At 37.6% G+C, this 23,670-nt stretch overlaps 1 protein-coding gene across 1 annotated transcript; it reads right to left on the bottom strand.

Annotated features, from left to right (window-relative positions):
* Nucleotides 1-731: 731 nt before the first annotated feature.
* Nucleotides 732-17,815, bottom strand: DDX52 (DExD-box helicase 52; the record flags this gene model as incomplete). Its single annotated transcript, XM_084236183.1, has 14 exons — nucleotides 17,725-17,815; nucleotides 16,506-16,701; nucleotides 12,134-12,264; nucleotides 11,034-11,219; nucleotides 10,758-10,901; nucleotides 8,878-8,989; nucleotides 7,553-7,625; nucleotides 6,874-7,077; nucleotides 5,172-5,262; nucleotides 3,071-3,193; nucleotides 2,799-2,949; nucleotides 2,567-2,642; nucleotides 1,343-1,414; nucleotides 732-828 (listed from the first exon to the last, which is right to left on the bottom strand). The coding sequence occupies exons 1-14, from the start codon at nucleotides 17,809-17,811 to the stop codon at nucleotides 732-734; spliced, it is 1,743 nt and encodes a 580-aa protein (XP_084092309.1). The 5' UTR covers nucleotides 17,812-17,815.
* Between the last annotated feature and the right edge of the window lie 5,855 nt (nucleotides 17,816-23,670).

Raw genomic sequence — 23,670 nt, 5'->3', positions numbered from 1 at the left:
GGAGGGGAAATAATTATGTCCTAATGTAGGCCATGTATTGCTGAGGGGCAGTGTAATTCTAATTCATGGTGAATTGAACTTGTATTTTCACAGATGGGAAAAACCAGATCATCATATACAGATACAGAAAAATTCCATCAAGTTGATCAAATCATCAAGTTTCCAATTCATAGGCAACCTAAGATATATTACTTTTTTTTTTTTTTTTTTTTTGTGGGACCCTTGCCAGCGGCCGGGGAACAAACTGGCGCTGCAGAGGCTGCGGGCAGCCTCGCAGCCCAGCGCCCAACTGCTGCGCCACCAGGGGAGGCCCTAAGATATATTAGTTTTATTAAATTCTTTTTTTTTTTAAAGATTATTTATATAAGAACTGGGGTACAGTCAGAGGTGTGGGAGGGTGAGAGAATTCACCAGAGACAGAGTGGGGAGCAGAACAGGGAGACAGACTAAAGACACTGCTGAAGGGAGCAGCAGGCGCAACAAGAGCGGTCTGCCGCGCCATGTGGGTTTCTTCCTGGCTGGCTGGGAATCAAACCCGCGCTGCAGAAGCTGCTGACAGCTTCACAGCACAACGCTCAACCTGCTGCGCCACTGGGGAGGCCCTACTTTTATTACATTCCATATTGGACTATTGACCTGTTAATTCTACTTAGAAAATTTTATCTTAAGGAAAAATAATGCCTACTATAACAATATGACAGAATCAAGCAGTGACATTTCTTACTATATACTTACCTTTTATCCTTAGCTTTTTCTAAGAAATATTTTGGTGTTGTACTAATGCTCTCCCTTTCCAATGGCTTCTTAATCATCTTTTTCTTTTGTTTGCTAAAAATGACAAAATAAGAACTGTCACTTAATTTAAAAGAATTCAAACTAGTTTGATCCTTGATCACAAAATTCATTTTTTAATACACTTTTGGTTTCCAGCGACACTTTGTCCACTTTAATGTAACAAATTACCTGATAGCATTTAGAGAGGTAACCCAGATAATAAATTGAATCAGTTTTTCAAAAAGGACTATGATTAAAATATTTCCTATGTCAACCATATATCCTGTGCCAACAAGCATTAGAGTTCGATTTTCGCTAATCAATTCTTTTTTGGTTTTTGTTTCTTTTATCAGTTTTATAAACTAAAATAAATTCTAAGCATTTTACTAATCAATGAACACTTAAAAATCTGAATACTTACAATTTCAAGGATGAAGAAAGTGACAAGGAAAGAATATACACAAATATTTAAAAGGAAAATAGTCATATTAGAACTATAATGTGTAAGAATGTGAGAGCAAGAATGTCTAAGCAAAGAGAAAAACTTTAGGTAAATTCAAGATTGTACCTTAGTAGTTTTTGAAAACCTTTGATGTATTCTGGTACTGGACATCCGGCCTGTTGTATAACATTGGCAACGCTGGAAAAAGGTGCCCATAAGCATAAATTTGTATCTTGTCAAACTGATATGTATGTACTTAAAGACAACACAATGTAAGAGAAGCTAAAGTCATTCAAACAAGAATGTAATCCAGTAGTGTTCTGATATATTATCAATTATCATCAGATACAATCACCTACACCAGCATCTGCACTGATGAATAATTTTAGACAGTAGTTATTTCTACTCAACATTAATGAGTAACGCAAAAGTTACTGAACCAATCTTGGATGTGTGTGTTACTAGTAATTTTTCCTAGCAGATTCAAGCTTAAATAAATATTTTAAGCTTAATACTATGGGCTTGGCATGGTCTTAAACCTTTTAATTCTCACAGTGACATTAACCCTGTTTCCCAGATGGAAAAGGTGCAGCTACACTGATCTGAGGGTCATCCTACTCATATGCTTGAGTTAGTGAGCACACCTTTATAGGAATATAAACGTTTGGAATATGTTTCCCTACACCTATGAAAGTCACTCAAGGTGAAACCAAGGCTGACAAAGCCATGGCTCAGAAGGAAAAGGTCAAAATCTTTACCAAAACTGATAAACAGAACTAAGAACAAACTATCTTCAGTCATAACTCAATTTCATCTATTAGAAATATGAAGCACTGTCAATTATCTTAAGGCTAAAAGCCTACTGTAGACAGTCAAAATGCAGGAAACTCAAGTTTCTAAATGAAAATCTATGATGATAGGTTAAATTAAGACTGAAAATATATCAGATTGCTCAAGGGCTACGAGTGAGTTAACAGTGGAGTGTATTACTAATAATTTTTCCTAGGATTAAATATAAAACTGTATCTGTCCTAAAAATAATGGGAAGGATACACCAGGATAAGAGAGAATTCTGAATGAACCGAAGAGACTCAGGAGTTAACTTTAAAGTATTCGCTAATCCAGACACCTTATTCTTACACTGTGAGTAATACTAACAGCTATTGAGAGAATCTTATGAGTCTGAAGTAAAATAATAAACATACCATTATGAGTATTTCTAATAATGAAAAGGCAAAAACAAAGGCCCTCTGGTCATTTTTCCTGTTCTCATTTTCTGTTAATTGTGTATACGTATAAGAATAAAGCAATTTTTGCTAGCTTAAAATCAAGTTGTTTTTCCTAATTTACCTTCTTAATAATGGTTTATCATCTTCAGTGAAAAATGTAACAGCTTTTCCTTTATGCCCTGCTCTTCCAGTTCTACCTAAGAGAAACCAGATCATAAAAAACAAGATTCACATATAAAAGTCACTGGATTTTTCACAGCACTAAAACCTGAGCATCATTGAAAGGAACAGTTAGAGGGGCTATTACAACAAGTGGGAGCCTAGTGGGAAGGGAGAGAGGAGAGACAACTTACCTATCCGGTGGATATATTCCACTGAGCTGGTTGGAAAATCATAGTTGATCACCAAGTTAACGCCTTTAAAATCAATCCCTCTGGCTAGCAATGCTGTGCAAATAAGAACCCAGATTTTTCCTGCTCTGAAGCTGTGGACTGTATTGTCTCTCTGGTTAAAAGAACATAAATGTTTTAGTACCACTCTAAGAATGGAAAACAAGTATTTCATAAATTTAATACTACTATTTTTCAGTCTAGGTATTATTTTGAAATGCTACATTTGACCTTACCTGTTGCTGTGTTCTGTCTGCATGAATAACATCTACATTAATACCTTCGTATATAAGCTCACGAAAAAGTTCTTTAGCTCTTTCAATGGACTGAACAAAAACAAGAACAGGTGGAGTGAAACCCTGAAAGAAAGAAGGCAAAAATATCAACACACATAATCTATAATCAAGAATACAATCAACATTTCATGATTTTAGCTCATTAAAAAGCCAATTCAATTTAGTGTGCTTTCCATTGCCAAATTTCTTAGACCCTGGGGTCTCAATCTGCTTCCATCTTCCTCACTATCCATTCTCTACTCAACTTGAACTGTAATTTCCATTTTGCTAATTCTGCTAATCTAGACTAATTAATCCCACCTCCTTTTCCTTTCTCCAATGATAGATGCTCACTCCTTACAACTATCACCTTTTGGGTTTGGTGCCTCAGAATTTTTTTATTCTAAGATGCAATAATTGTCTTTTTAATTCATTGTTTATCCTAATTGTGGACCCTCCCCCACCTCATCTTAGTCCTTTGTTCTCAGTTCTATCAACATAATCTTAATCTTATTAAATAAAATTTCAGTTATCAGCTACCGTAGTCCTAAGCAGATGATTTTTACAATCTTATCAACGTGCCCTGCTCCCAAACCAGCTTCCTGAATTATCAACTGTCTACACTATGATTAATATTTTGATTTTGATACATACACACTTTCAGAATCTAATGTAAGTGATGAAACTAACAGCAACCACACACATAAAAATACTAACGTGTAATTCTAGAGGGCTCACAGACCTCTCAAAATTCATATAATTACAAATCCCTGGTGTATAATCTCCAGTGTCTGTGAAAAATCTTAAATTTCTTGGTGTAAAATAATACCCTAAGACTATTAATAGGAGTAGGGAGGGAAAAAAAAAAGATTATTAATAAACACATAAAGCATTTATTATTCTGGATTGCCAGGCACTATTATAAGCGCTATATTTATAGGAACTCATTAATACTAAAATAATGTTGAGAAACTATTATTCCCAGTTTACAGATGAGGAAACTGAAAATGGGAAGTTAATTTGCTTAAAGCTCAACTTCCAATCCAGGTAGTTGGCTCTAGCATCCATGTTCTTAACCTCTTCTGTAGTCACAAAGTACTTGCAACACCTTTCCCTTTCAATCCCCAACTACTAGTGCTTTACCACTAAGACTGTACCTCATTTCTTTCTTTCTTATCATCTCTGACCAGTCTAGTTCAGCAGTCTGCTAAGTGGTTTCCTGATTTTTAGTCTCTTTCCATTACAATCCATCTTACATAGTGTTTAACGAATTTTCCTTTAATGTGGTTATATTCTTCAAAAATGTCGAGTGGACACAATTGATCTTAATTCTTACCATGAATTCTTTGCCTTTCATGGCAAACACAGTGTTATCTCCCACATCTTAGACTTTACTCTGCTGCTCCTCCACTCATCATTACTCTTGCTCTCCACCTTAGTCCACAAATGAATGTCCAGAGTAGCAGCATTTGCTTTATATGACCTTCCCTAACCAATTCAACTCACCCTGATGGTACCTTTATGACTGTCTAGGTGCTTCAGGAAAAAATGCACTTTATGGCACTTTGTCACAAACTATCTTACACAAGTGTACTGATTTCATCCTCTAAAAAAGACTAAATTCCAGGAGGAGGATTTAGGATTTGTATTTCTTTTATTAACCCCTGCCCTGAAAATTTTTTAACTATGATTTCGACTCAGTATTTACTGAAGGGATAAAAACAGAAAACACCACTCAGTGTCCTACATATTCTACAATGTACTAGTTCTATCAGAAACCTAGAGATAGATGGGGGGGTTGGGGGCAAAGGAGTACATATGTATTTATGAAAAAGGTATGCTTTCAGGTATCAGGTAGGTCTATTCCTGAGCAGGGAACCAAAAACTTAACCATATCCTAAGAGATAAGCCTCTCCACTTGGGATGACAATCGGCTCAATGTGCTTCTTAACATTTTACCACTCAGTTATTAAATATTATGCAGGAATACTGCTCAGTCTCTCATCAGTAATATAAAGTTTGGTGAAGTTTATCAAATTTCAAGAATATAACACAAATATACCTTTTTCACAAGTTCTCTCATAGCCAGAAGTTTTCCTGTCTCAGACCCAACAAAGAGAAGTTCTTGTTCTACAGTCTCTACAGCAGAGTTTCTGAAAAGAAAACATACTTTGTCATTTGCAAGAGCTACTTTTTGTTGTCCTCCCATTCTAACAGTTTACTTTTCCATTGAATTACTAATATTTTAAATTGAAGAAAAAGTTATTTTAAATGTTTTATTCTAAATTATCTCAAGAAAATTTGAAAAAGGTATTTTAAAAATGAAAACTGCCCAAGCTCTATTTTAGAATAGACATTCTATTGTATACTAGTCATATATTTTCATGTCTATAAAAAATTCTGAAATTAAAATTGTTAGGTTAAATATTGAAAGTATTTTTAAAGTTGCTATTACAATATGGCTGAAACTTTTTTCTTAAATGATTAGCAAAGGCTGCTATATAGGCAGAAGTTAGGGGTGAGGTATTTTAAGGCTTTATTAATATTCTATAAGGTGTTGCAGTATGTTATACTGTGTCATTTATTCTGTTGTCTCTTGCCTGGCAAATTTGTTCTATTTCCTTTTTATACAGAGAAATTTTAAGTTTAAAGTAGGCAAGGAGGGCCTCCCCCGGTGGCGCAGTGGTTGAGCGCTGGGGTGCGAAGCTGCCTGCAGCCTGTGCAGCGCTGGTTCGATTCCCAGTCACTGGCGAGGGTCCCACATGGCGTGCAGACCTCTCATTCCGCCCGCTGCTTCCCTCAGGAGTGTATTTTGTCAGTCTGCCTGTTCTGTTCCCCGCTGTCTCTGGTGAATTCTCTCACCTCCCGCTCTTCTGACTGTACCCAGTGCTTGTATAAATAAATAAATAAATAAATAAATCTTAAAGTAGGCAAGGAATTGTTTACTTTTTTACTTAACGCGTTATTACAAGCACTTATTCTTACAGCTATAGTCTTCACACTTATTTCATGAGTTGCAGAATATTCCATCAAATAGCAATACTGTAATTTCCTAAAAATCTTTTCTTTTATTGAGCATTCATTTAGCTCAATTCCAGGATGCTCTGGAAAATTTGTTTTTTATTTCATATTTTTAAAAGATTTATTTTATTTATGCATACGAGAGCTGGGGTACAGACCAGAGGTGTTGGGAGGGAGTCGGGGGTGAGAGGATTCACCAGAGACAGAGCAGGGAACAGAACAGGCAGATCAACCGAAGTACACTGCTAAGGGGAGCAGTGGGTGAGCCAGGAGAGGTATGCTGTGCCATGTGGGTTGCTCCCTGGCCGTCTAGGGATCGACTTTGTGCTACAGAGGCTGTGGACAGCTTCACAGGCTGCGTTTTAACCCTTTGCACCACCAGGGAGGCCCAAAAACTTGTTTTTTAAAAGGAATTATAAATCAAGTAGCTCAGTAACATTAGCTTCTTCCTGTGATTCTACCTAGGATCTAAGAAACTCAATCCTTTGGGTGGCTACAGAACTCATAGCATGCACTGTGGATGGGAAAATTAACTAAAAGCATGATGATAGTAATATTAAAGGGCAAAATGAGTATCTCCCTCTGGATTATTCTAATCACTTTAAAGGATACATTTCTTTCATTAAAATATTCTTCAGTGTCAAACAACCTATTTCCTCAAGTCAAAAAATATTTTATACACATACATGAAAAAAACTCATAATTAAAAAGAAAAACTGGGGATAATATGTAAGAACAATTACCTTGCTCCAATAGATACAGTAATGACATTGTCCAGATTAAGTTTGCACCACTGCTCAACATCATATGCAAAAGTTGCACTGAACATAGCTCTTTTGACCTTGTGGGATGTGCAGGCTAGGAAAATGGAAGCCAGCTGGTCTCTGAACCCAGTTTTGCCATCTTCAAACAGTTTGTCTGATTCATCAACTACCAGCCATTCAACACTAAGAAATAACAAAACAACTCGTGGGTATTGACTGAAATGGAAGATCCAAAACACTTCATTGAACTGTGGGGACACAAAGTTGTCAAACCTTGATGCTACTTCTCAGACCCACTTAAACCAGAAAAAATAAACAGAAAAAAGGTAAAAGCAAGATAAACATAAATGTTCTATTCCATTAGCCTCAAGGGTAAGAGATTCCATTAGCAATAGCAGAGCTTCACATTGACCTTAACAACTCCATCAACATTGCTAAAAGATGCCTAAACATCTAGAGGAATTCTGTGCTACCTTCCTAGCAAAATCTGTAACTTTCTCCCAGACCATGGGTGAGTTACTTTTCTGTGACTTTAGCATGTCAAACTGACTGAAAGTTGTAAGAAAGATCCAAAGGGCAATAATACAAACAACTGAGTTCAAATTATAATTAACTAAAATGAAAAACAATATAAGAGATACTAAAATATCATTTGTACCTTGTTAAGTCTATTCCCGGAGGATCTTGCTTTAATAAGTAGATTAGTCGATTTGGAGTAGTCACAAGAATATCTATAAGAAAAAGAAATGGTAAAAATAGCAAAAGGCAGAATCATCCCTCTTATACTAGAGAATCAATCCTCCTGCATGTCAGGTAATAATCTGAAGTTGGGAGAGGAGAATGGTCATAATCACTACATCCAACAACACAAAAGTTCTTCCTTATTAAGCGAATAAACATTTTTTTTTCAACAGTTTTTTTTTTTTTTTTTTTAAGATTTATTTATTTATTTATGCAAGCACTGGATACAGTCAGAAGCATGGGAGGGTGAGAGAATTCACCAGAGCCAGAGCGGGGAGCAGAGCAGGCAGAAGGACCGAAGTACACTGCTGAGGGGAGCAGCGAGCCGCAGGAGAAGTCTGCGTGCCATGTGGGACCCTCCTCCGGTGGCCGGGGAGCAGCCGGGGATCGAACTGGCGCTGCAGAGGCTGCGGGCAACTTCGCAACCCAGCGCTCAACCACTGCGCTACCGGGGAGCCCCGAATAAACATTTTTTTTAACCCTTTGCACTCCGAACCATTCTGGACATTGGCTACCAATGTCCCCTGAGAGGGGACAGCGGAGTGCAAAGGGTTAAGCTACCACAGCACAAAACACTACATCCTTACTCTCCCTTTATTATATTTCATTTATCTTCTCAGTTTCTAAGAGGCAAGAACACTGTAATCCAGCAATTTGATTTTCAAACATGTTTGTTTTTCAATCTTGTCTTTAAATAAAGTTCTACTCAGAGCTTAAGATAAAAGACAGATAAAAAAGCAGGTTCTCTGGCTGATATAAAGTCAGGGATGTAGCCATTCTTAACTGCAGAGTATGTTCATGGTAGATTAAAAATCAGTAGTATAAAGTAGGAGTTCTCAACCTTAGCACTACTGACATTTTGGTCCAGCTCACTCTTGGTTGTTGTGGATGGTACAGCGCACTGTAGGATACTGAATAGCATCCCTGCCCTCTTCCCACTACAGATCAGCAGTACCCCTCCCCAGTTGTGATGGCTTAAAAAAGGTTTCCAAATACTTTCAAATGCCCTGGGATGGAGGATGCAGTAGGGGTGTGGGACAAAACTGCTTCAGGCTGAGAACCACTGGCATATGCTATATTTATGTACCTACCGGGTGAGAGTGGGGAGGGGAATCTTCTTTAGCATCTGTGAAAATCTAACTATTTGCATAACTACACTTTAAGAACCCTTAAGTGATAATTAAGATATTTGTAATTTTCAGATCCCTTATATGGTCTGTATTTCAAACATGAATCCCTTACCAAACTTCTTAGATGATTTAGGTCCAAATTTCTTGGCTGCCACTGCTGCTTTGTGGATCATGTGTATCCTGAATCCTGTTCCCTCAGAGATTTTTACTAATTCTCGGTGAATCTAAAAATGGAAAAGAATAAAAACATGAACTACACTTGGATAAGATGCAGTCTCTTTTATATTATTAACAAATTACTCCATTGCCATGAATATCTGAATATCCAGATTAATCTACAGATTAACCTGGAATCTTAGCATTTTGGAACATCAATGCCCATTTATTTTTTTTTTTTTTTAATAAATTTTATTGTTATATTCCCCATACAATTGCAGCCCCCCATTCTGACCCCAATCCCTCCCATCCCGCCCCCGCCCCCCTAAAAGTGTCTCTGGTTCATAGTTTTTTGTTGATTTTGATTTTCACTTTCTTATAGTTATTCATTTTCCTGGTCCCTTATTTAAGTTTTCTAGATTCCTGCTATGAGTGAGACCATCCGGTATTTTTCTTTTTCTTTTTGGCTTATTTCGCTGAGCATGATCCCTTCCAGCGCCATCCATGTTGCAGCAAATTGCATGTGTTTATCTTTTTTGAATGCTGAGTAATATTCCATGGTATATATGTACCACATCTTCTTGATCCAGTCATCTATTTTTGGGCAATCAATGCCCATTTAGATTCAGTAAACGAGTTCTAAGAGAGAAAACCAAGTCTTCCAATCTATTTATTATTGTTCTAATTTTATTTTTATTTCTTAATGTGATTGTATTCATTCTTTTAGTAAATTGTATTCATTCTTTTATTTTTTTAAAGATTTATTTATTTATGCATACAAGAGCTGGGGTACAGGCCAGAGACGGGGGGTGGGGTGTGTGTGAGAGGATTCACCAGAGACAGAGTGGGGAACAGAACAGGCAGACTGACCAAAGTACACTTCTAAGGGGAACAGCAGGCGAGTCAGGAGAGGTCTGCTGCACCATGTGGGTTTCTCCCTGGCCGGCCAGGGATCAAACTCGTGCTGCAGAGGCTATAGATTGCTTCATAGTGCAGTGCTTAACCCCTTGTGCCACCAGGGAGGCCCAGTATTCATTCTTTTAGCAAATACTAATAAATACATTTTTGTTTTATATGACATTATAACAGTACATTCAGGTGAGCTAACTATTGCTTTTAGAATACTACTGCAAAACTTTTTCACACTTGGCATGTATTCTCTATTAAGTACATTGGGAGGTGTGGAGCAGATCATGATAAAGCTATACTTTACCAAAAACTGACATTTCTTTTTTTCTAGATGAGAAAAATTAATTTTAGAGTATATTATTATAATGGCTTTACAGCTTTAAAGATCTAAGAGCATTTACTAAAGAAGTATAAAGTATTAAAAACAAACACATTTTAAAACAGTATAGAAAGGATTAAAGACTTGTCCATATGCACTGAGACAAAGCAAAGTACTCTGTATAGAATTCCTGACTATAACTAAAGACAAAGGCCTTATGCTTTCTGAAACTTTTTTAATCAACTTCATTTTTTTTTAGATTTTTTTTTTTTAAAGATTTACTTATTTTTATGCAAGAATTGGGGTACAGGCCAGATGCGCGGGAGGGTGAGAGGATTAACCAGAAACAGAGCAGGGAACAGAACAGGCAGACTGAAGAAATACACTGTTGAGGGGAGCAGCAGGCGAGACAGGAGAGGTCTGCTGCACCCTGTGGGATTCTCAACAGCCGGCTGGGATCAAACCTGTGCTGCAGAGGCTGTGGACAGCTTCACAGTGCGGCGCTCAACCGCCTGTGCCACCAGGGAGGCCCTTTTATCACCTTCAAGTAAGAAAATTAGTTGGAAGCAAATACCAAGCACATCCTTTTCCAAAGGTGTAACTCCTACCTGATTGGCAAGTTCTCGCGTTGGTGATATAATCAGGGCCCTAAAGCCTTTATTTGTTGGTTGTTTCAGCTGCATTAAAATAGGAATGCTAAAAGCCAAAGTCTTTCCAGATCCAGTAGGAGCAGAAGCCAGAAGTTCCCGACCCTAAAAGAGAATTCGGGTGAGAAATAGTGATTAAAGTAAGGCATTTGAGAGGGACTTTAAAAGTAAGGGAATAATAATAATTAGAAAGATTTCAAAGACAAGGAGAAAATAAATAGAGCACTTCACACTCACATGGAGCATAACTGGAATGGCTTGCATTTGGATTGGGGTAGGTATCTGAAAGCCTGCATCTAGAATATTCTGAAGCAGTTTAGAATTGATTTTATATTCCTGGTCAAGTTGCTGAAAAGTAGCAATTGGGTCAGGAAGATCAGTTCCTTGGATGTGAATTTTATGTTTATTCCGGAGGAAGTTTATCTGAAAAGTAAAATATAAAGCGCTCATCATGGAGATAACACAAATGTTGTAAAACAACTATAACAGTTTTTAAGGTAGGCTTTAGCAGCATGGGAAACTTTTTAGTTAAATTCCAAGCCCTAATAGGTAGAGATATTGAGTACACTTCATGACCTTTCACAGACAAAAGACAGAACAATGAAAGCTGTATCTATTCATGCTTTCTTCACACTGATGTGTCAATACCATACATAATGTGTATTCATATTAATGTGTTACTGCCAAAATTATAATCTTATATAAAATTTTAGAAGGTAGGCATTCCATCCACCATTTTTTGGATGATTAAAAAAAAAAAACTGAGTACCAAAAACAGTCAACTGGTACTGATTTGTGTCCCCATACTATGATCCAGAGACAGCAACTCCTGACCTCTAGTTACTGAAGTGAGCTGAACATGTCTCTCCAAGTGCAACACGTAAGGTGTAAAGGAGAAATGACACTGGGATATTTGTTGTTTCCTCTGTATTCTACTCCCCCTAGTCCCACATTATACAAATACTTTTCTTAAGAATTCCAACTCTCAAATCCCTGTCAGAGGACATTCTTACAAACCAGTGAGCTCAACAACAGGAAAAAGGGATCAAATTTTATGTTTATGAAAGGGGATAAGAAATTTTAAAACCTCAATTCTACACTCAATATTGAAACTTGAAGAGGTCAAGCACAATGCATATATTTTTGAGAATTTTAAAATTCAAAATTTTCAGCCACAGCACAAATAACTACTTTGCTTTCAGTTTTCACTACAGTAAAATTTAATAATCTTCTACCTTCACAAAACCATATTCACTTTAACCCACCAAATAACTGAAAGACAGTGAAAAAGTCACCAGAGGTCAGGAAATCAACTGAGGGCTGAGCCATTTTCTAACCTTTTCCTTTCTGAGATGCTCCAATTTTCCTGAAGTTAGTTTATTTTCTTTTTTAACTTTTTTATCTTCAATTTTGGCTTCTACAGATGATATCCATTGTATAGTAGAACCTTCTTCTTGAGAAATAATTTCTAAAATATGTTTAAAAAAATTGAAAGATTTTATTTTATTTTTAAAGATTTATTTATTTATTTATTTATACAAGCACTGGGTACAGTCAGAAGCGCGGGAGCGTGAGAGGATTCACCAGAGCCAGAGCGGGGAGCAGAACAGGCAGAAGGACCGAAGTATACTGCTGAGGGGAGCAATGGGCACGGCAGGAGAGGTCTGTGTGCCATGTGGGACCCTCGCCCAGCAGCCAGGGATCGAACTGGCGCTGCAGCGGCTGCGGGCAGCTTCGCAACCCAGCGCTCAACTGCTGCACCACCGGGGAGGTCCAAAAAAATGGAAAGATTTTAAGTGTAGCAAACAGGTGTAGCAAACAGGCCTGATCTTGACACTAAACAAAAAGAAGCATACTAGCTTATGCAACTAGATTTTATTATTTTTTTCATTTTTATTTATATATTTTTACATAGTTGTTCCTTTTTTGGGAAAAATTTATTTTTATTTATTTATGCATACAAGAAGTATGCATAAATACACGTGTAGGCCAGAGGTACAGGGGGTGAGAGGATACACCAGAGACAGTGTGGGAAGCAGAACAGGAGGATCTACTAAAATACACTGCTGAGGGGAGCATTGGGAGAGACAGGAGAGGTCTACTGCCCCATGTGGTTTAGCACCTTTCCAGGGGATAGAACTAATGCTGCAGTGGCTGCTGATAGCTTGATAGTGCTGAGACTTAACCCCTTGTGCTACCAGGGAGGACCCCGTTGTTCACTTTTGTACATGTTTGATTTCTCCTCTCAGGTGTTGTCCCCATAAAATTACTATCACCAAGACATCTGTGAACTGTCACTAAGACTCTTGTGCTCTTCCCTCCTGTTTTGATCCCTCTCCCTCCCCCTCCCTTGCCCCTGCTGAATGTCTCCAATTTATAATTTGCCTGATACTTTCATTTTTATTTTCTTGTGATCCCTTGTATGGTTTCTCTATGTTCCTCTTATAAGTGAAACCATTCAATGTTTTTCTTTTCCCTTCTGACTTATTTCACTGAGCATAATCCCTTCCAGCTCCATCCATGTTACTGCTAATGGTATAAGTTTCTATCTTTTTTGATTTATGCAAATGGATTTTAAAAAAGCAATAGAAGGTATTAAAAATGGAAAGGAGAGGCCCATTTTGAGATGGTAAATTCAGAGCTCTGAAGCTCATTCTCTCCTTTTTGTATTTCAACTGCGTAAAATGTAGCTGATGACTATATACTTCAAAGCAACAAGGAATTACTGAAAACTACTGAGACAGTAGGAAGTTTCAACAAGGCAGCCATCTCTTCTATATCCAAACAACAACCTAGAAATTAAACTTGATGGGAAAAAAAAGATGTTACTTATAACATCTTTTAACATAATAGGAATTAACATAATAGGAACATAACAACTTTTAACATAATAGGAATGAATAGATGTTACTTATAACATCTTATAATAGGAATGAACACAATGCTTAAGGACTTCTCAACATGTGAGATAGTAATTCTCAGTAAGGCTATAAATAACACTAGTTCAATAAAAAGTAATGAGAGGATTATTTTGATAACTGGACTAGTTGACTATAAAATTTATAGGGGAAAACAAATATGTAAGAATAACCTAAAAATCTGTAAAATTAATGAGCAAAAACTACTTCTACTGGAATTTTAGTTTTTTTCACTGAGGCATAATTGACATATAATAAATCACATATAAAGAATACAATTTGAGGAGCTTTGATATTGTATACACCTGTTAGACAATCACCACATTTAATCTTATTTCCATCACTTTCCCAAAACTTCCTTGTGAAATCTTGAATTGCACTGCTCCATCACTAGGCAACAACCAGTATGTTTTCAGGCATAGATTAGGTTTTTTTTTCTTTCACAAATTTTATATAAAAGGAACCACGTAGTACATATTAGTCTGGCTTCTCTTATTCAAGATAGTTAGATTGTGAGATTTCATTCTTACTGTAGTATGTATAAACAGTTCTTATTAATAGGTAGCATTCCATTGTATGGATATACAATTTCTCTTCCTTCACCTTTTAAAGGACATCTGGGTCATTTCCAGTTTTTGGTTATTTACAAATACTTATGTAAATTCTGTGAGGACACAGGTTTTCCTTTCTCTTGAGTAAATTCCAGGAGTGGAATAGGTGGGTCACATGGTAAGTGCAAGTTAACTTTTTTCAAAAGTCCCCAAACCTAATCAGGGTTTTGTACCATTTTATTAATAGTGTATGAGAACTTATTTCTGTACATTCATACAATAGGCATGGTTAATCTTATAAATTTTAGTCATTCTAATGGGCATGTAGTAGCACTGTGTTGTGGTTGTAACATACCAGGTGACTAATGATGTGAAATATCTATTGTATGCTTACTGCTGTGTGTGTGTATTTTTTTTTGGGGGGGGAGGGGTAAAGTGTATACCAGTTCCTTGTCTGATATATGTGTTGCCAAGTATTTTTTTCTGTGTCTGTAGCTTGCCCATTTATTTTCTTAATGCTATTTTTCAAAGAGCTAAGAGTTTCAATTTTGATTAACTCCAGTTAATACAAGTTGCAAAGATTTTTTCCCCTATGTTTTCTTCTAGAAGTTTTAGTTTTAGATTTTACATTTCAGTCTATGAGTCATATTAAGTTAATTCTTATTTATGGAGTTAAGGGATGACTTTCATTTTTTTCCTAATGGACTTAGCATAATTTGTCGAATAATCCATTTGGCACCTTTGTAGAAAATTAATTGACCATTTATGTATGGATCTATGACACACTATTCTGTTCCACTGATCCATTTATATATAGTTTTTAAAAGCTCAAAATATCTTGATTACTATAGTTTTTAGTAAATCTTTAAATCAGATAGTGTAAGTCCTTAAACTCTGTTCATCTTTTAAAAAATTGCTTTGGTTATATGACCTTTGTCAATTTCTTTAAAAAAAAAAAAATAGCCTGCTGGAATTTAGGCAGAAAATATTCCTTGTCTAACTCTGTAAACATGGCATGTCACATCACTCTATCAGATTTTATGATGCAATAGATATTATAAAGCCAATGTAATTAAAATAAGCTGGTTTTGGTGTAGGATACAAAAATATAAAACAATGAAATAGCACTGAACCGAGATATAGACCCAAATATATACATATGAAAATACAAATGATTTTTAAAAAATTATGTTCTTTTTATGAGACAGTTGGCATTAATAGAACAAAACAGGATAGCATATAAGTTTATCATCATTCATCTTTTCTAAGGGTGGTATAAATACATATGAATAGAATATCTCTACAAAAATATTTTAATTGATTAATAGCAGTTAGTTGCCTTTGAAGAAGGGGACAAGAGATAAAAGAGTGGGAAGAGAATTTACTTTTCACCATTGTGCCACTTTTAAATACCGTGTGCATTTGCTTTATTAAAAAAAGCTAAATGACTAGGAAAGTAAACAGATACAATTAAAAAGAAGACAAATATTCCTATAGCACAAAAGGAAATACCTTGTCAAAAATAGGCAAGGGCCTCCCTGGTGTCAAAGGGGTTAAGCACAGCACCGTGAAGCTATCGCAGCCTCTGCAGCATGAGTTCGATCCCTGGCCAGCCAGGAAGCAACCCACATGGTGCAGCAGACCTCTCCTGACTTGCCCGCTGCTCCCCTCAGCAGTGTGTTTCAATAGATCTGACTGTTCTGCTCCCTGCTCTGTCTCTGGTGAATCCTCTCACCCGTGCACCTCTGGCCTGTACCCCAGCTCTTGTATGCAAAAATAAATAAACCTTAAAAAAGAAATAGGCAAGAGTAAGACCAGACAATTCACAAAATTTGAAAAGTAAATACCCAGTAGAGCACATTAAGAGAGGCTCAACATCAAGATAATATAAACAAAATCTAGTTTCATTCATTAAATCATCAAAAAATTTAGCACTAATAGTTTTCAGCACTGATGAGGGTATGGGAAGCACTTTTTCAGTCTGTGTTCAAAGAATGTGGATGTTTTCTCATCCAGTGATTCCACTTTTGGCGTACAAATTACAGAAATAACAGCACCTGTACCTAAAGACATGTATCCATACTGTAGCAGTCTCTGTAATAACTAATACCTGGGAAAAAATGACCTGACTGCTATCAATTGACAAATGCCTGGTACTTTCTGACATGTAACCCTGCGTTTTTATTATTTTGTAACTGAAAAAATTTAATAAAGAGAAAAAACAGAAATCAAGCACTAACCTGAAGTCATCTTTTTCCTCTTTTTCCTCTGTTCTCTCTTCCTTTCAGCTAGGCACTCTTCTTTTTTCTCTTCACCATGGAATTCCTCATTAGTTCCTGATGCTCCAGTCTCACCTGGGACGGAGTTCTTGGTTCCAAAAAAGTCCAGTCCCTGAAGCACCTCTGAAGAATCATAATCATACTTTCTTTTTCCTACCTAAAACCCCAAAATTTTTAGATTAAATCTACTGACAGGCCGACATTGCTTTCACACAAGCAGTATTGACAGTAAAAACATGGGCACATCTTTCTTACCCTTTCCCATATATTTGTTGACCTAACCAGAGTATCTGAGCAAATGGAATTCAAGAATAGACCCTTCTTCATCTCATAAAACATACAGTAACAACAACAAAACTAACACTTAGGTATGCTTATCAGTTTAATACTTATAAGGCTGTCAGGCAGATTTCTAAGCATGTTTATTACCTATCAAATTATTTCATCCTTCAACAACTCTAGGCCGCAAACAGCAGTATTACAGATGAGAAAACCGAGGCGGGCTAAGTAACTTTACCAAGTTCTTAAAAACCAGTAACTGGCTGACCAGCGCTTTGGACCCGAATAATCTAGCTCCACAGTTCAAACTCTAAACTACACTAACTGCCATTAAGAGAAAGAAGAAACACACACAGACTCCCTAGTCCCGATAGTAAGGTTCACATTTAAGATTTTCCACAACTGTGCCCCAACTGATTTCTCCCATCTGATCATTCAGATCAGTAATCCTCATTGGTTACTTAACACGTGGTAGGTTGCAGGAATAAGAACCTCACCCACTCGAGCTACAAGCATGCCGAGCCAGACCAGGGGGTACCACAGTAAAGAATCTTCTCTTCATTTAGGGTTTTGTTTTCAAGATTCCTTTTTCCCAGTTTCGAGAGGGTGAGGGGGCAAAGTTACTTTTGAAACGATTCCAACTGTGCTTTGAATAATCTAAAAAACAAGAGTGTGGGAGGGGAGCGTTTCCGTGCCGTGCCCAACAAGGTCTACAAAAGGATGGGAAAGCGTTCATTCAGGAGGAACCAGGCCGGGTAGATGCGCGGGTCTTACGAACATCAGAGGGGGGAAGATGCTCCTCAGGCAGGCCTCGGGGTCTGTGAATGCCACCTCCCCCGCACCCACTCTCGGACGCCTGCTCCTTCTGGGCTACTCTGGCTTCTACTCCAACATACAGCACCTGGAATCGGGCTGCGTCCGCTGAGAATCGCCTCACATCGAACTTGGCTCCCGCGCCGAGCCGGCGAAACAGATCGTGGGCATCCATTTTTACCCAGAAAGCGTCGCGGTCCCATGGCGCCTGCGCAGAAAAGTTACTCCGCAGAAGCCGGAGGCGAGACCGCGGGCGGAAGTGACGTAAGGGGGTGGAGCCGGGCGGCTGAGAGAGTAGGCGGTGTCCTCTTTCTGTAATGTGTCGTTCATTGTGCTCTGTAAAAAAGTATTTATGGGAATATTACTCAGCAATCAAAAAAGATAAACTCATGCAATTTGCAGCAACATGGATGGAGCTGGAAGGGATCAAACTCAGCGAAATATGCCAGAAAGAAAAAGAAAAAATACCGGATGGTCTCACTCATAGCAGGAATCTAGAAAACTTAAATAAGGGACCAGGAAAAAGACTAATTATAATAAAGTAAAAATCAAAATTAACAAGCAACTATAAACTAGAGACACACTGGGGGGGGAGGGGAGGAGGGATTAGAGTCAAAATAGGGGGGTGGGAATTGTATGGGGAATATAACCAAGATGAAAATGCATACATTGTGCAAAAATGAAAAATGATGTAAAAAATATATAAAATAAAAAATTTTTAAAAGTATTTATGAAGATTCTCATGTCAGACCTTGTTCTATATTTTTAGGACTACTTAAGTGAACAACACCACAAGATTGCTCTGCTCAGAAAACCTACATTTTAGGGGGACACAGAAGACATTGTTAACAAATTAACAAAAGCAAAAAGTGATGTGGAACAATGTTAGCAGCGTAACTGACGGAGAAAGAGAGGGGTAACTACTTTTAAGTCTACTAGTCAGGTTCATTCAGATGAAGTCATTTTTGAGCTAAAAGGAGGCAGTCTTTCTAAGATCTGGGCATGGCTCTTTCTATGAAGACAAATACTGTGCATTATATTAATAATTGAACTTTCTTCCCTTCTTTCAGAGGGAAGAATTGTATTGAGTGTTACATATGTCATATATTTTCTTTTGTAAGCATGCAGTTAGAGTTTAAATCGTGTTTAAGCATGTACTTGTAACTTAAATAGCTCTGATTTTAAATCCTTCCCAGCCTCCACACATATTAGCTGTGATCAGGTCAAATTAACCTCTTTAGAACTAATTTGTTCAAGAGGAGGACCATGATACCTACTTTAGGGTTTGTCTGAGGATTAAATGAGGCTCACAGTCAGTGGTGTATAGTAGAAAGAACATGAATTTGAGGGGTCAGAAAGATACTTGAATGCAATTGTATCAGCTAATAATTTGTTGATCTTGGATGGGTTATTTTCCTGATCTGCCTCTTACTCATTAGTGAAAAAGAGAGTATAGGATTATAATATCTACTTTGAAGGCTGTGGGTAATACAATCACTCATTGTATGGGGCTCAAAATGCTTGAGATATGCCAGGATTATAATCCTAACATATGGTCCTTGAATAACCATTTCATTCAGTTTCATTTTGTTATAATTTTTTTTAGATTTATTTATTTATTTATACAAGCACTGGGTACTGTCAGAAGCGCGGGAGGGTGAGAGAATTCACCATAGCCAGAGCGGAGAACAGAACAGGCAGACTGACGAAATACACTGCTGAGGGGAGCAGCAGGTGCAGCAAGAGAGGTCTGCCCACCATGTGGGACCCACACCCATGTCTAGGGATAGAACCACCCATGCTGCAGAGGCTGCGGGCAGCTTTGCAGCTCAGCGCTTAATCGCTGCGCCACCGGGGTGGGGGTGAGGGGGCCATTTTGTTATAATCTTTTTTTTTAGATTTAGTGCGTGCACGCCCTCTGATGGAATGACTTCCTGTGCAGGGTTGGCTCCCACCTTGCAGCCTGAGCTGCTAGGATAAACCACCCTCCACCCTGAACTATAATAGGCGGGATGGAAAATAAATGAATGAATGCATACAAATTATTATTTAACAGTTGAAGTGTTTTGGGTCTTTATTTAGAAGTTTGGTGATGTTTCTGTGACCAGAAATAAGCCATAAGAACTCAAGACTTGTTTATATCACTAACCTATGGTAAAACTGGTTTCCTTATGTCATTTGGCTTAGAGTCATAGTTTCCAAGAAACTTGGCAACTTTAACTAGGGACTCATTGCCTGTAGATTATAGTATAGTCTATATTATACATAAAGCTAATATAATCTGCTTAATAACTGTTCTTTTTCATCTTTCAGTCTATTCTCCTATAGCAGTAATTCTTTACCCTGATGGTGCATTAAAATTCCCTGAAGAACTTGAAAAACAAGACAAAGAAAAATAGGGCCCACCTCCAGAAATTCTTTTTTTTTTTTAAAGATTTATTTTTATTTATTTATACAAGCACTGGGTACAGTCAGAAGCGCGGGAGGGTGAGAGAATTCACCAGAGCCAGAGCGGGGAGCAGAGAAGGCAGACTGAAGTACACTGCTGAGGGGAGCAGCGGGCGACAGGAGAGGTCTGCATGCCATGTGGGACCCTCCTCCGGTGGCCGGGGAGCAGCGGGGGATTGATTCGGTGCTGCAGAGGCTGCGGGCATCTTCGCAACCCAGCGCTCAACCGCTGCGCCACCGGGGAGGCCCCACCTCCAGAAATTCTTATTTAATTGTTCCTAAGTAGCTTCCTGAGTTGTAATTTTTGAAAGTTTTTCCAGTGATTTTAATTGCAGTTGGAATTAAAAATTACTGCCAAAACTGTCTTTCTAAAGCCTAAGTGAGGCCATGTTGCTTTTCTGCTTAAACATCTCTCAGGATGTCCCTTTGTTTATTGAATGCTGAGATTAAATTCCTATAACTTGGCCAAGAAGTGATTCTCAACACTTTCAAGAAATATGACCCACTCCTATAAATAATTTCAACTTGGGTTCAACTTCCAGTCTTACTACTTACCAACTGAGTGACCTTGTACAAGTTACTTATGCCATTTAAGCCTTAGTTTTGACATCTTATTTCAACTTTGCATCTTCTAACTCTGAACCTCTGTACATATTTTTCTCTCCTTTTTCAGTTCATTTTTTCTTATTGAGGTTTACAGTTATTGGTTTACAATACTATATATGCTTTAGGGGAATAGGCTCACACCTCCTCAGATGTAAATCACCACACCACAAGCCCCACAAAAGCGCCCATACACCCTTACCATACCATTGGGCCTCTCCCTCCTTTGTTTCTAACCCACTCCTTTCCCCTCAAGTAGCCTCAATTCTGTGTCATTATATTTTTCTTTTTTTCTTGGAGTGTCCTCTCTCTTTTTCCTTCCTATAAAACTCCTTATATTTTTTAAAACTCTGTTAATATGTCCTTTCCTCTGAAGTTTACCCCAAACCTTCCCTTCATGATACATCCACCTTCTTTCTTTGAGTTCTTATGCCACTTTACAAGTATCTCTATTTTAGCTCTTTTCCTGTTGCATTTGAGTATGGTTCCATACCAGACTGAAATTTTGATGGTTTGACTTGCCTCTCATTTATCTTCATATTATGTTTGCCTATCATAGTTTCTTTCATAAGTGGCCAACAATTCTTATTGAATTAATGAAGTGAAATAAGGTAGGCAAAGATCCTGATACTGCCAGCCTTATGGATTTAGGAAAGGACCTATGTTTTTGCTTGGTGCTTTGTAGTGAATTTTGATTGAAAAAGTGAAGTCAAATGGAAATGGTTGGACTTATACCATTTTCTACCTTGACAATGTCCAACTGACTCACTAAGGGACCATTTCCTCTTGGGAAAAATACAAAACAAAACAACTTGAAAGTATCGTCACTAAAAGGGGTGAGGAAATTGAACCACGGTTTTGTATAACTGGAATTTCTCCAAAAACCAGTATGGTCTGAGTGGTAGACACACATGGTTTCTCAAGCGTGGAGAGTGAGAACACAAAGTCTGTCCAACACTGCAGTGGGAGCTTCTGGGATAACTTGTTATGAACAAAGTGATCACTCCATGCCCTAAAATCTTTTTCATCTCCACTTCCTGCTTATCATTCAACAAATTTTGTTGAATTTTGTTTTTACAATGTGCTTGGCACGGGCTAGTGTTTAGGGATGCAGAGACTGATGCAACACAAACTTTGCTCTCAAGTAGCTTAAAGTCTGCTAAGGATAGAAAGTTGTTTTGACAGAACAATAAATTCTCTAGGCACGATAGTATAAGTTATAGGAGTAGTCTTTCTGTGGTGGCAGGAAAGGGTGGGCTTTGTGGAAAGTTAGAGAAGGTTTATAGAGGAGAAAAAACTTGCACAGCCTTAAAAAAAAGAATGATGACAATTAGACAAGGAAAGTATTCTAAATAAAGGGAATAGTAGTAACAAATACAAGCACTGATGAAAACAGCTTGTTGTGTTTGGGGGTCTACTAGTGGTTCAACAACAGTGAAATGATACAGCAAGTGGTGGTCCTTGACAGGTAGATAAGGAGCCAGATGATTTCAGGACAAAGAGTTTGGATTTGATCTTGTAGCACTGAGAGTCATTAAAGGATATAAAGTCAATCCTATAAACAGTTTTTAATTTTAAAAGATCACTCTAGCAACATGGAAGGGAAGCAAGTCTAGAATCAAGGAAATCAGAAGAATATTGCAGTGGTAGTCCAGTGAGGTAAAAAGGCAGTAACAAAAGAGGAGAAAGGAACAAATCTAAATGGCATTAAGTTGATGAAACTTCCTTAGTGATTGGATGCTGGAAGACAGGGAGCAGGAGAAACCCAAGACAACTCCCAGATCTCAAACTTAGTTGAGCAGGTGAGTGTGGCTCTATTCAAGGAAATGGGGAATACTGGAGGGCTATGTTTATGAGTTTGAGATTTCTGTGGATGACAGTGTGGAGTCTCTAATGGTCATTTGAAAAGAGAAATTATTGTTTCTTTGCAAAGGGAGCTACAAACTTCTGGACTACAGCTTCAAGGACTTGATTAAAATATATAATTTGAGGAGCAGCTGACTGGCTACCCAGCAGCCATTCACATGTAGACAAAAATCTCACTTTCTCTGAGGCTAAGTTTTCAATTTCAAATTCACTAGTACTCTAGTACTTAGAAATTCAAGTCAAGTACTTAAAGAATCTGAATTCTTATACCTTTGTACATTGTGTTTTGCCAGCAAGAGTCAAGAGAATGCATTTTTCAGGTATAATGCAGTATGAACTTGACTACTCAAATATTCTTGTAATCAGGACAGAATTCAAGTAAATATACCCAGGACCAAAGCTCACCTCATGGTGGCACTCCAGTCTTGTCAGAATCAAGAGCTCTGGAATCATCTCACTAGCCTTTAAGTGGACAGTCCACACTGAAGGAAAGAGCTGGAATGAACTATAAATCCATAGAGCCCATGGTTCAACTTTCTGGGGAGAACTTACAGGGGAAGACATGTTTTTCTGTTTTTAAATTGGCTCTGACCTAAGAATGGATTAGCAGTTGTCGGTACCAATATGGCAGAAAATCTCCATCCAAAAATTAAGTTTCATCAGGGTTCAAAACTAACCAAAATATTATCCTCATTATTGTTTATTAGTAGCTACCTATTAGTGTCTACTATGTGTCACATAGATCAATAATTCTGGTTACTTATATATTATATGAGATCATTGAACCATCACAAACAACCCTATGAAACGGATATTATTCTCATTTATCTGAGGAAGAAACTCAAAGACATCAAGGAGCTTGACTCTCAAGTCACAGAGGTAGTAATAAGCCATGTTGCATTGTGGACCCAATCTGTGATTCCAAACCTTAAGCTCTTTAAGATTGCATGACTTCACATCATTGAGAGCAAGATTAAAGCAGTAATGAATGAAACATAGCTTATTCCGGGTACGGATTTATTTGGTATGAGGTATTTTAAATAATACCATACTTAAGGAGACCTAGTGAGGAACTCTCTTACAAATCTGAAGCCTCTTCATACAACTCTTCAGTACA

This window comes from Talpa europaea, assembly GCF_964194135.1.
Source record: "Talpa europaea genome assembly, chromosome: 7".
NCBI lineage: Eukaryota > Metazoa > Chordata > Mammalia > Eulipotyphla > Talpidae > Talpa > Talpa europaea.
This window is presented reverse-complemented; position numbering and strand designations above follow the sequence as displayed.